This window comes from Primulina tabacum, chromosome 6, assembly GCF_025594145.1.
Source record: "Primulina tabacum isolate GXHZ01 chromosome 6, ASM2559414v2, whole genome shotgun sequence".
NCBI classification, from domain to species: Eukaryota; Viridiplantae; Streptophyta; class Magnoliopsida; order Lamiales; family Gesneriaceae; genus Primulina; species Primulina tabacum.
Window position 1 is genome coordinate 37,577,572 of NC_134555.1, and position 13,573 is coordinate 37,591,144.

Below are 13,573 nucleotides of genomic sequence, written 5' to 3' on the forward strand. Positions count from 1 at the left end.
TTATGAGAATAATAAAGTTATAAGATAATATATTCATTTCTAATGAATTGACATTGCATTCATTTGAATTACAAGCATTTCACAAATATATATAAATTTGTCTTTTTTTATAGCTCGATATGTGTATCAAATTTATAAGTCTTCCTGAGGAAAAAAAAATTAGACTTGAATTTTTAATCTTTTTTTATTTATCATATTTCAATTAATGGTATGACCAAATAAGGAGGTTATTTGATTATTTCAAATAATACGTGTTCTACGTATAACGCATGTGTTATTTACTAGTTGAAGATAAAAATACGAACAAATCCCTAATTAATGGACCGTAGGTTGATGAATATACACGGGAGGGTCGTGGGAATTATATTTGAATGTATTAAATTGATTCGTGAGACGATCCCATTTAGATCTAACTTAACAAAAATAATAATACAACCACCAGCGTGAGATTGACAAAATTGTTACGAGTTGACAGTGGACTTTTTGTTTGTGGAATTATATAGAAACACGTAAACGAATTGGGTCCAAGTGGAATGCAGGGACGAACACAATCCTACCCCACGACTTATCATCCCCTCTCAGCGTCAATTTTCATTTTTCTGATCTTTGGGTTCTTATTTTTCGGGAATGTCGACTTCTTCTGCAGCCGGATTTACCCTGGAAGGTATTCAAGATGTCCAGGATCATCCATGGGTGAGATTGCACGTTTCTTTTTCTTTTTTTGGTCTTTGGTTCGTTAATATGTGTGAGTATGCATTGCTTCAGCTTAATTTGTGGTTATGTACATATGCAACTGGATGGTACATGCAGGAGAATGAAGAAGAGTTCTCATCTATGTCGGCGGAGAGATATCGATCTTTCTATCATCTCATGCAGATGGGAAACAAGGCATTCCGGGACAACAGATTGGATAAGGTTGCTTACATTCTTTTTGTTGTTGATGTTTACCCGAACAGTTATTGATTCAAGTTGTTCCTTGGAGGAATTAGTTGTTTTCTTCAGTAATGAAAATCGTCTAAAGTAATGGGATTTCTGAAGCTTCATTTTGTATGGTATTTTTGGATTCAATGTTCTCTTCCGACTAGATAGATACTCTAAAGCAGGGCCATTTGTCCTAGAATTTATGCGAAATTCACCTTTGACTAACTTCTTTATATGTCCTTGGATTGGATAATGGTTTATTATTACGGTTTAAGGCCGATGGATTCTATTCCTATGTGCCAGTATGGGACATGTCTGAGTTTTTGTACATGGTGGAATGATCACCACTCAGTGTTAGGGCAGAGGAATTGACGTGTCAATGACGGAATACTGTTTTGAATGGCCGGAGAGGTCCACTTATTTTCGTCCCTTTGTTTTTTTGAAATCAATGAGTTCAAATGTGTGAATGGAATGCCAAGAAGTGCTTTGTGAATTTGAGAAGCAGGAGATTGTGCTGAAAAGGTGTGGAGGTTTTATGAACAGCGTGATTGAGAGGTGGTACCAATGTGTCAAGTTTTTCTTTCTGTGGCTCACGTTGGTCCTTCTTCGATTAGTTTTTGTTTGTGTTTCAGTTCAATATTAAGATAAAACTTTGTAGATATAAGCTTCTACTAGAGATAATAATTGATATGACTCTGATGAAAAATGTTCATTTTGTTTGTGAAATGTGAGAGTAAGATTTTTTGTCCTGTGCTGCTTGTAAACAAGTACTGTATGAGCTTCCATTTATTTTCATATTGGCTCATCATGTCATTTTGGTATGGCTGTTGGAATGAATGGTCTGAGCAAGGAATAGGAAATTGGTTGGAGCATTTGATAGCAAATCATTGTTGTTTCCATTAAGAAACTTAAAATGTGCTGTGTTATTATTTATTAACCTCAAAATTACAAATGGACAATTCCGGTTTGACATTCTTGTGAATCAGATGTACCAGAACTTTGTTTATTGATGCTTATTTTTTATGGTGTGATGACAAAAACTGTTTTTATGCAGGCAATTGACTTTTACACAAGAGCCAACAACATTAAACCAAGTGATGTTGTTGTTCTTAGCAACAGATGCATTACATATCTTCTGTCAGTATGATTTTAGACGTGATTTATTGTATATTTTCATTTGGTTTTTAGTCATGATATCTAGTTGAATGGACTTTGCAGCTGTTTCATAATATTCATCTTGTGTTTCATGTTTCTTAAATGGTGAATTGTCACCAGGATGAGCCAGTTCCTCAAACACAGGCCTTCATCTGCTTCTGAATACAGGCCATTGAGCGGGTTGGATCCAATAACTCATGCAGGGGTCTGACCTTTATTTGATCCATATCATTGATTTTCCTTCCCCACTCCTTTTAGACAAGTTACAATACCTCGATATTTTGTTCTTGATTGCAGCTTGCCCTGAAGGATGCTGAAAAGTTGTTGAGTTTGCAAAGTAATTCTGTATCATCATACATTCTTAAGGCAAATGCTCTAATCCTGGTGAGATTGCCTTTTCATTGAATTACTATTTAGCATCTGTGTACTGTGAACCTTTGATTGTGTAAGGTTGAAAATGACTGAAAGGTTCTGGTAAAGGATAATTTGTATCACATTTATGCTTAAATAACTCATGGCGATTTTAAATTTCACCAATAATTGTTTAATTTCAGAGTTTTGTGTTTTGATATTTGTGCTAGTTGTTATTTTTTCTGTCAGTTCATTTGATTTCATGATTCATTCTTTTTTTCATGCATGCCATCTTCACTTATGTTTCTTGGCTAAGTAAAGCCTTTAACCATGATGCTCACCTTGATGTTTCGAGCAGTTGGAAAAGTATGAGCTGGCTTGCGATGTTATTCTTGAAGGCCTTCAAATTGATCCTCAGAGGTGATTCAAGAACATAATCATAATACTTTTGATGCTTCAACATTAATCTTGTATTGGCTGGATTTGGTACAGTTTTATTTTCGTGTATGAATTGAGTTACCAACGAAAGGTCTCCTTGTGCAGCAATTCTCTTCTAAAACTGCAAAACTCAATACCAGATACATCTATGAGGAGAAGCAATATAAAACCACAGCGTACAGATGATTATGATTGCACGCTGTGTTTGAAGTTACTTTTTGAACCTGTTACAACTCCATGTGGTCATTCCTTTTGCCGCTCCTGCCTGTTTCAGACCACGGACAGAGGTGTTCTTTACTCTCTATACTTGCTACCATTGATTTTGTAATGTCTCCTGTTAAGATCCATTTACTTCGTCTTTTTGATATAAATTTCAGGCAACCGTTGCCCCCTGTGTCGTACAGTTCTGTTAATTAGTCCTGTTACATGCGCAATCAGGTAACCTTTGCAAACCTGAAATATCGTATGATATGCTCAAAATTATATAATACATTATGCAGAAATTTCTGAACTTTGTTGGGCACCAGGAGTCAAAATTATTCTAGTAAATTTTGAACTGTTAAGTATGCTAGTGATTTTCTCGGTGTTAGGTGTAGTTTTGTGTGACATCAAGATGTTTGTTGTAAATATGTGTCAAAGAAAGCATCACTCTCCTTGGCTTGTTATCAACAAGAAACAGAAGGGATTCCTATATCGTATGACAGCTGAAGTTGATGTTTATTTCCTTTTTTCCAGCGTCACATTAAAAAATATCATCGAGAGAAACTTTCCAGAGGAATATGGGGAAAGGAAGTTGGAGCATGAGAGTCTGACAAAACTTGCTGTTGATTTGTTGCCTCTTTTTGTCATGGATGCTATCTTGCCATGTCAGAAGTTTCAGCTTAACATATTTGAACCTCGCTATAGACTTATGGTGAGTTGATCTATCTATTCGGTGATAACTTACTTGACAAATTATTGTTGAAGGCCTGGATGTGTTGGATAGATTTGCGTTCTCGATGAGCTTAAGCATTTGAATGAAGCAACTATTTAGTCTGGTGTTAGACATAGGTAAAAGACCTTAAAACTCAGTTCCAGTCTTGTAGCTTCCCATTAATTAAACGTCCGTGTGTTCCAATATGGTAAATGAGTGGGGCTTGAACTAAGAAACCCTGGTGCTGCTTCCAAAGAGCATCATGTCTACCAGTTCCACATAGGGTGTTTTTTTTTCTGATACGTGCAAACCATCTACTTTCATGGAGTATGTATTCCCAATAAGATAACTGACTTTAAGCTGTATTTCATGTGAAGAATTTCAAAATCTATGATTTATACAGTTTAAATGTTAGGATGATTTTGTGCAAGTTGTACTTCAAATTCATCCCTCGTCAATTTATACTCTTGCATCAATATTTGTAATGAATATTATGAATATATCCAGCATTTGTCCATGTATAAAGTCTTTTCCCCAATCAAATCCTTTCAACCAAACAAAATCTTATGAATTGGGCCAAGAGCTAGAAAAAGAACACCTGATGATGGTTACAGATATGATATATCTATGGTGTATATCTGAAATTTCTTCCGAAATTAATCATATTTATCAGCATAAAGAATTGTCGTTCAGTCGTTCTGTCTACTTGTTGAATATTTCCCACTTGAGAAATTTTCATCTTGTTGCTTGTTGCTGAGTTTTAAGTTCCGTATGCGTTGGAGCAGGTGAGGAGGATAATGGAAGGAAATCGCCGCATGGGAATGGTAACTTAATAGTGCTAAAGTTTGCTCTTGTTTTTATCTTACAATATTAGTGGGGTTTTATAACTTCTTGATTTTCCAACATGTCGCTTCCTTTGTCATGATGTAGGTTATAAATGATTTGATTCCAGGTTCAATAGCTGATCATGCATGTGAGGTGGAGATAACAGAGTAGGTTCTCTCTTGTTACTTATCTGATCATTGCTTTAACTAAATAAGTTGTATTCTGTCATTGGATACTTCTATTGCCATGCTAGTGCATAGATGATGATTATGTTTGTTATTTATGCAGTTGTGAGCCACTTCCGGATGGTCGTTTCTTTTTAGAGGTAAAAAGTAGTTAAACATGATGCGATTATGTTATAATGATCTTTTTGCTTGGAGTTAGAATGTTTTTATTCATTCTGTCATCTAATTTCACTTAATCTGACTGTTCCACTCTGATTTTTTTATCTATTCTATTGTTGGAGTTTCCTGCTCCATGAAATTTACACAGCAGAAAAACCAAACTTTTGGTTCCATGGGTTTATGAATGGATTAAATCAAATGAACTCTTCATCTAATAAAATAACTCATCAAAGTTAGATAAATAATTCAATAAAACACCTCTACCAAATCGTAATTAATAAAAAAAAACCAATGTAGTTTGCCAAATCTATATTTTGCTCCTCCATTTAACAAAATCAACATTGCACTAAAATACAAAATAAGTGGCTCAGGTTCGGATTTAATCCAAATATAATTATATTAAAAATTACCTAATTTGATAAAACAATTTTACCAAATTGGAGGAGGTAATTACTAATGTAATTCTGTTTGAGCCTAAAACCATTTTGGTCTCTTTTATTTGCAATGTTCCAAAATGATCCCTTGTTTGATCATTTCTACGCCTTTGATCCCCCGTATTAATTCGACATTAGAAAATAATGAAAAAGAGCACATTTTTCCTCAAAATTGGGCACTTCTCCAAACAAGATAATTACTTATTTTTGTCCCAATTGTTTAGAGTCAAAATCATTTTGGGCACTCTTCTGACCGCTACAAATGTTGTTTGGAAATGAATCCATGAATAATATTTGATTTGGTCCAACTATAAACATACTACAATTTATCTAGGACAAAAAGTAACTGGGGTTTTGGTTTTATGCTCTGCATGGAAGAACATCAATCTCTTGTAAGCTGTATTGCCATTTCTATTATGAGTATTCGAATTAAAATGCGAACTTCTGAATTGCATATGTATACAACGTTAGTAAATATTAATATCACCCCATTAAATAAAAAAAATTGCTTCTGTCAAACAATGTTTTTTTTGGTCGTCTTTTAACAAAACATTAATTCTTGATTAGTTTGACTGGCTATTTGATGCAGGTTGAAAGTCGCCGAAGGTGTCGGATTATTAGACATTGGGATCAAGATGGGTAGGTTTTAAGTTAGCATCTAGTGTCTTGATGATAGATGTTTACATGACTCTCATTCTCTGCTCATGAGCTTCATCAATTAATTATTTTCTTCACATTATGATTGATGTGAAGGTATCGCATTGCTGAAGTTGAATGGTTGCAGGATATTTGCCCACAAGAAGGTACTAAAGAGAAAGAAGATGTAAGTGCAGACACTATATGATTGCTTATAATGATCAATGAACAGATTTCTAGGCTTTTCTGAAGCCTTGTTAATAATATGTGAAGTGAAAAAATCTCATGGATGTCTCTGTGATCATTAAATTATTAGTTAAAAGAATATAATACATTAAGCTTCAATCATGAAGTAGTGGTGATTCAATTTTCCTTTGTGAAATAAGAATTATTAACAAATGTTTATATTGAAATTTTTGAGGATCATAGGATGTTGTCGACTTATAAGACATGATTGCGAAGTGGGAATGTGACACAGATGACTAGGAAGATGAGAGTTCTTGATAGTGGCATAGTGTACCATGATGCTTGCAATACACAATTAGGCCTGTGAATAGAGTGTTCTTACTTCAAGTTTGATTAAAAGAAAAAAGAGATGTATGAGTGCAAAAAGTTTCGTGAGAAAATGGTGTATGTTAAAGGCCATACTTTGATATGATGAATAGATATATTAGAATTACAAACTTTTATAGATTTATTATGCCGACCCCACTTAGTGGGATAAAGGCTCGTTTGTTGTTGTTAATAATATTTCGAATGAGAATATGAAGTTTTCTAGTGGCTATAACAAAAAGCAGTTTCCTGGTGAGGTCAAGGGGAAATGGTCTAAAGTATGTCGGCAGAGGTAGACATCCATTAATTGTAAGAAAAAGTCAGGTCATCTCTGCTGCAGCGGAAGAAGTGAAATTGGCATATTGATTTAGATAATGAAAATGTGTGGAAGGTTCTTGCGATCAGACGAGGAATTGCATCATTCCTTCATAATTCAAATATCCCTTCATCGAGTTCTTTCTCTCATCTTATAGTATTTGAATGTTTAGTTCTATAATATTTGTGAGGTGTTCGTTCTCCTATATTAAGAGAGTGTGTGTTCTCTTTGGAAATACAGTGAGTGGTTGTAGACCATAAAATATTATAGTGGAATTCTTTTCATCTTGTCCGTGGTTTTTAGCTTAATAATTTTTAGGGGTTTTCCATTTAAATCTCGGTGTCCAGTTTTATACTTTATTTTCATATTATTATCTCAAGTTGTCGCACATGGAACCAACAAGTGGTATCAAAGCCTTGGTTTAAAATTTTTTAAAATTTTGAGTATGCTCTGTGGTTGGAGCCTTGACCGATCTTCCACATCAGAAAAGTTTTTTTGAGATTTTTTATTAAGACGGTATTATTTTGTTCAGTCTACTAAATTTTTGTAGACATAATGGCAGACAGGTACGAGATAACAAAGTTCAATGGAAGCAATTTAATGCTGTGAAAATTAAGATATAAGCAGTTTTAAGAAAATAGAATTGTTTGGCGGCTATTGGATATATACCTTTGGAAATGACGGACGTTGGAAAGTGGAATGAGATGAATGATAATGTTGTTGTCAATTTACACTTGGCTATAGCAAACGAAGAACTATCAAATATATCTGAGATAAAAACAACAAAAGTTATCTGGGATACTCTGACAAAGATGTACGAGGTTAAGTCACTACACAACAAGATTTTCCTAAAAAGAAGGTTTTATACTCTTCGGATGGCGGAATCCTCATCGATGACCAACAATATCAGCACATTAATTATTCTATTTGCCCAACTCACTTCATAAAATAGAGGAAAATGAACGGGCGGAGCTTCTACTTCAAAGTCTACCAGATTCTTATGATCAACTTATCATCAACTTAACCAACAATATTCTTATGGGCTCTCTAAAATTCGACGATATCTTAACTGCAGCTCTCGGAAAAGAAAGTCGGCACAAGAATAAGGAAGATAGGTTGGTAACTTCGAAGCATGAAGAGACCTTACCGATGGTAAGAGGAAGATTTATGGACCGTGACTCCAGTGAGATCCAAAGACGAGGTAGATCAAAGTCGAGAAGTAAGAAGAAAAATATTTGCTGTTTTAAATGTGGCGGTAAAGGGCACTTCAAGAAAGAATGTACGAGTATCGAGAAGAATTCTCAAGGAAATGCGGCCAGTACTTCAGGTGGTGGTGAAATATTATTCAGCGAAGCGACAACAGTTGCAGAAGGCAGACACAAATTTTGTCACACATGAATTATGGATTCAGGAGCGACGTGGCACATGATGTCTCGGAAAGAATGGTTTGATCATTATGAACAAGTACGAAGAAGATTTGTATTCATGGGAAATGATCATGCATGAGAAATCGCTGGGGTCGGTACTATCAAAATAAAAATGTTTTAACGGCACTATTTGCACCATACAGGAGGTACGACATGTGAAGGGACTGAAGAAAAATCTTTTGTCCTCGGGGAAATTGAATGATATCAGGTGCAAAACCCGTACCGAGAACGAGATCATGAAAATTGTGAAGTGTACACTTGTGGTTATGAAGACGGAAAATGTTGCTGCAAACCTGTATGTAATATTGAGAGAAACACATAAAGGGGCGGAATTAACTGTTGCATCAATTGGTTCAGGAGAAAAATTAACGGTATTATGGCATAGAAAGCTCTGGCATATGTCAGAGCAAGGGTTGAAATTTATCTCAGAACAGAAGTTGCTGCCGGGACTTACAAAAGTGTCATTACCCTTTTGTGAGCATTATGTTACCAGTAAACAATACAGATTAAAGTTTGACACTTCTACTGCCAGAATCAAAAGCATACTAGTGCTGATTCATTTGGATATTTGGCAAACACCGGTTGTATCCCTAAGAGGAGGAGATACTTTGTATTGTTCATTAATGATTTCTATAGGAGATGTTGGGTGTATCCAATCAAGAAGAAATCAAATGTTTTCTAGATCTTCAAAGATTTCAAAGCGCGGGTTGAACTTGATTTTGAAAAGAAAATCAAGTATTTGAGAACTGACAATGGAGGAGAATATACAAGTGACAAATTTAATGCATTTTGTCAACATGGGGGCATCAAAAGACAATTCACAACGGCTTATATACCTCAACAGAATGGAGTGGCAGAGCGGATGAATAGAACCTTGTTGGACAAAACAAGAGCTATGTTGAAGACTGCGGGTCTAAATAAGTCATTTTGAGCGGAAGTCGTTAAAACTGCTTGTTATATAGAGATATGGACTGGTAAGCCAACTGATTATACTCATTTGCATACATTTAGAAGTTCTGTGTACATTCTGTACAATGATCAATAAAGATCGAAGTTGGATTCGAAATCCAGAAAATGTATCTTCTTGGGTTATGCTGATGAGTAAAAGGGTTTCGCTTGTGAGATCCTACTGTCCACGAGGCTGTCATCAGCAGGGATATTATCTTCGAGGAAGATAAAGTTAAGGGAGACAAAGGCATGCTGAATTCAGAAACTACTATATTTCAAGTAGAAAATAAGATGGATGAAGTTCACAATACCATAGCACGAAGAAAAAGAACGTGTTGAGTCTGAGGTTTCCAGTGTGAGGTAGTCAATTCGAGACAGAAGACTACCAGGTTGACTTGCAGATTATGTCATTGAAATCAATATTGCATATTGTCTATTATTAGAAAATGGTGAGTCATCGATTTTCCACGAGGCTACTCAAAGCTCAGATATATCCTTCTGGATGATAGCAATGCAAGCAGAGTTGGAGGCATTAGACAAGAATACAACTAGGGATCTTGTTACACTACTACAAGGGAAGAGAGCCATTGGTAACAGATGAGTCTATCAGATCAAGTGTGATGGCAATAACCAAGTGGAGCGGTATCGTGCTAGATTGGTGGTAAAAGGGTATGCTCAGAAAGAAGGCATTGATTTTAATGAGATATTTTCTCCAATGATTTGGCTTACAACAGTCAGAGTAGTACTGACATTGTGTGCAGTTTTTGACCTTAATCTAGAACAACTAGATGTGAAAACTACATTTCTTCATGGATATCTTGAACAAGAAATCTATATGCTTCGGCCAGAAGGTTTTGCAGAAAAGACAAAGAGAACTTGGTTTTGCTCGTGGGATCCTACTGTCCACAAACTTGATTTCTTGTAAAACTTATTTTTACCATAAATAATTGAAATCATATTCTAATTATTTATTTTACAAGAAAATTATTAATTTACCAAAATTTGATTTTAAGGAAAAATTGAAGAAATTTTCATAAAATATCAAATTTATCTAATATTTTGTAAATTCCGAAAATCGCACACTAAGTCCGAACAATTCAAGCCCATGAACTAGCACAGTGCCCGAGACGTTCCCGAGCAGCCGCCCGTAGGGGTGTGCAAAAATTCGGTTAAACCGAATTAACCGACCGAACCGAATTAATTCGGAAATTCGGTTCGGTTAATTCGGAAGTTTGGTTTTGAAATTTTAAACAATCGGTTAATTCGGTTCGGTTTCGGTTTTAATTTGAAAAATTCGGTTAAACCGAATTAACCGAATTAGTATATATATTAATTTAAATTGTATATGGGCATTAAAAATGCATTAAAAGGAAACCCAACTTTTCCTACATTAGAAGGAAGCTCATTCATTCAATGATTTTATTTTCAAAATTTTTATTTGTTATTGATATTTTTTATTCAATATTTCTTGTTATTTATAAGTTCTCCATTGTTTTTTTTTGTTAAAATTCACATTTTTTTTAAAAAAATAACCGATTTGAAAATCGGTTCAGTTAATTCGGTTTCTATGAATTTTTCGATCGGTTCGGTTATTCGAAAATAAAATCGGTTAAATCGGTTATATGTCTATTCGGTTCGGTCGGTAACTGAATAAACCGATTGCACACCCCTAGCCGCACGCGCTGCCCACCTGCTGCCCGATCAGAACAATTCAAGTCCATGAACCAGCATGGTGCCCGAAATGTTCCCGGGCACCCACCCCCGCTGCTGGCAGACACGATGTGCACGCCCTGCATGCAGAGGTGCACCCATGCGCTGCGCAGACCGTACGTGGCCCTGCGCGCACGGTCTGCCTGGAGCAATTCTGGGCAGTTCGAAATTGTTTTTTTTTGGTTTTCTGATAAAATCAAAATTTTAATGGTGCATCAATTTTCTGAAAAATTTTCTTGTGTGGTTAGAAATAAATTACTCAACATGAAATTAAACTATACGATAAAGAGAACCCGTCTCTGATACCATTGTTGGGTTAATCGGTTTTCTCGTGTCCAAAACACAGCGAAAGTTTTAAAATTTTTTATTTGACACTCAAATAATGCCTTTAAACACGCGTATGGTTTAAACAATAAAAACATTCATAGGGCGTTTATGAATATACCTTTGGTGATTTAATCATTTGTCACCAACTAACATGAGATTAGCAGTTATAGCTTTTGTAGTATTCTTTATGAACAATCTTTTTGAACTCATTTCTTCATTCCTCCTAATCCGGTCCATGACTGGATCGTTTGTTCCTCTTCTAAATTGCACTAGAAATTTAGAAGTATTTTAACGTTGAGATCGAAGAACGAAGGATGGCTCAAACCTTAACTAGTTGAAGGTGACCGAAAATTTTGGAGAGCTTTTAGGAGAGAATTTCGAAATTTGCTCAAGTGGGGGCTATGGTTTGTGGCCTTCTCACTTAATTATGAATCTTAACCTAATACCTTAATTATGGGTCGATGGTTCCTTAATTAAGCTTAATGGGCTTAATTAATTAATTTAACCAGTCCAACTAGTTTAATTAATTATAATAATAAAGTCCATTAAGAACTTTAATTATTTAGCATTTTGGACTTATACTCGTACAAGCTCGTGGCACGTACTTCCCACTAAATATCATCCTGCCAAAGTATAATAGAAACCTGCAGTTGGAGGAGTAATATAAATCGACACATCAGGGTTGGTTAAAATGTTCAATGAACATTTCACAATACTTAGATGTTATATCCTTTTTCTGCAACTATCAAAATCAGTGACCTTGCAGTTAGAAATTTTACATCCTGTGTTGCCATGCATAAAGCATAAGGTTCTTCAAATCTTTAAAATTTTCGCAGTAATTTTCAAGGATTAATATCTCATTTAATGCAGTTACTGGAGATGACAAATAAAGCAGCAGTATACGCTCGCCAGTGGTTAAAAGAGATGCAAGAAGAGTCACAAGAAGGTGCAACCTTCATTCTTTTTATTCACAATATTTTTTCCTTTGCTAGTTCTTCCCAAGCGTGCTTGTTTGTGATAAAGTGTTTGCTTGCAGATAGAACAAGGAGTGCAGAGCTTTTGAAAATCGAAGCATCAATGCCTTCAACAAAGGATCCGGAGTGCTTCAGTTTCTGGGTATGCTTTTCGGTACTATGCATTCTCATTCATAGTCAAGACTACATCTCATAGCTTGTTAAATGACGCGTTGCTCAAATGCAGCTGGTGCAATTAACTGATCGAAGGGCATCGGAAAGATTGGATCTCCTTCGCATTAGAGATGCAAAAGAGGTATTGCTATTTCACTTATCGATTTATCTTTTTCCTAAATCATGCTGTTTTGTGAAGAGCAACTTTTTAGGACATAAATCTAAGTGTCATGAAATGATTTCGTACAGCTTATCATCTTACTACAAATGTTACAAATGTTGGATAGTATCTATTAAAAGTCATTGTGAAGTCTAATCTGTAAGGCGAACGTTAGCGAGAATAACAAGATTTCGTTATTTCAGTTCGTGATTATAATTTTTACATTCCATATGCAGGTAGATTAGAAAATTTTTCAACTTTTGCTCATCTAAATCTCAAATCCTGTTAAGTCAATAAGTAGAATAAGTTGTGTACACTTTGCCCCTTGATCTTGGGTAAATGGATGAGTTTGGAAATTATTATGCAGAGAATTAGACGAGGACTGCTCTACATGAAGATTGAAGAGCAAAGACGAAGAGACCAATAGAGAAAACTCTGCTCGTGTACATGTCATAATATATACTTTCTTAAAAGGAATTTAAGAAGTTAAAGGAAAATTGCAATTTTGGTAAAACATATGTTTGTTTCTTTGCGATTTTGGTTTTATATGTTATCAAATTTTATTATTATTATTGTTATTAAAAACGTTGATGTTGAACTACATATGTCGACACTGTATCAGTTGCATTCTCTCGGTTCCCACACACTGTGTGTGTATTTATTTTTAAATGAACTAAGTAATTTATTTATTATTAACATTAAAAAGTGTGAACACATCGTTTTACTAAATTTTTTGGGCTTATATTCATTAATTTTTAAAGCATTATAATAAGTTTCAAAATAACAAATTTTTTTCTCCTTCAATAGAATTGTATTATTTCTACGAACATGAAACCAAAAACTAATAATTATTGTGCAAATGAGTTGATAAAATATTATGTTAATGAAATTTTGATGTTTTCACCGATGCGCAAGCATTCAATTATAAAGTAAATAAACATTGTAAACAATGACCAAATTATCTTGTAGTTGTTAGTTGTCCTACATCG

General features: G+C 34.9%; 1 protein-coding gene across 4 annotated transcripts; it reads left to right on the forward strand.

Annotated features, from left to right (window-relative positions):
• The first annotated feature begins 490 nt into the window (after positions 1-490).
• LOC142549353 (uncharacterized) lies at positions 491-13,246 on the forward strand. Of its 4 annotated transcripts, none has more exons than XR_012821183.1 (18): positions 491-693; positions 811-915; positions 1,976-2,058; positions 2,197-2,281; positions 2,374-2,460; positions 2,786-2,847; positions 2,971-3,152; positions 3,243-3,303; positions 3,601-3,778; positions 4,564-4,602; positions 4,709-4,770; positions 4,892-4,928; positions 5,971-6,020; positions 6,135-6,184; positions 12,168-12,243; positions 12,334-12,413; positions 12,498-12,566; positions 12,952-13,246. XR_012821183.1 is itself a non-coding variant. In XM_075658266.1 (18 exons), the coding sequence occupies exons 1-18, from the start codon at positions 628-630 to the stop codon at positions 13,009-13,011; spliced, it is 1,452 nt and encodes a 483-aa protein (XP_075514381.1). In that variant the 5' UTR covers positions 493-627; the 3' UTR covers positions 13,012-13,246. The 4 variants fall into 4 exon arrangements, 3 of the variants coding, with proteins under 3 accessions (XP_075514383.1, XP_075514381.1, XP_075514382.1); XM_075658266.1 differs by having other exon boundaries at positions 493-693; positions 6,135-6,204; XM_075658267.1 differs by having other exon boundaries at positions 494-693; positions 1,976-2,062; positions 6,135-6,204.
• Positions 13,247-13,573: the final 327 nt, after the last annotated feature.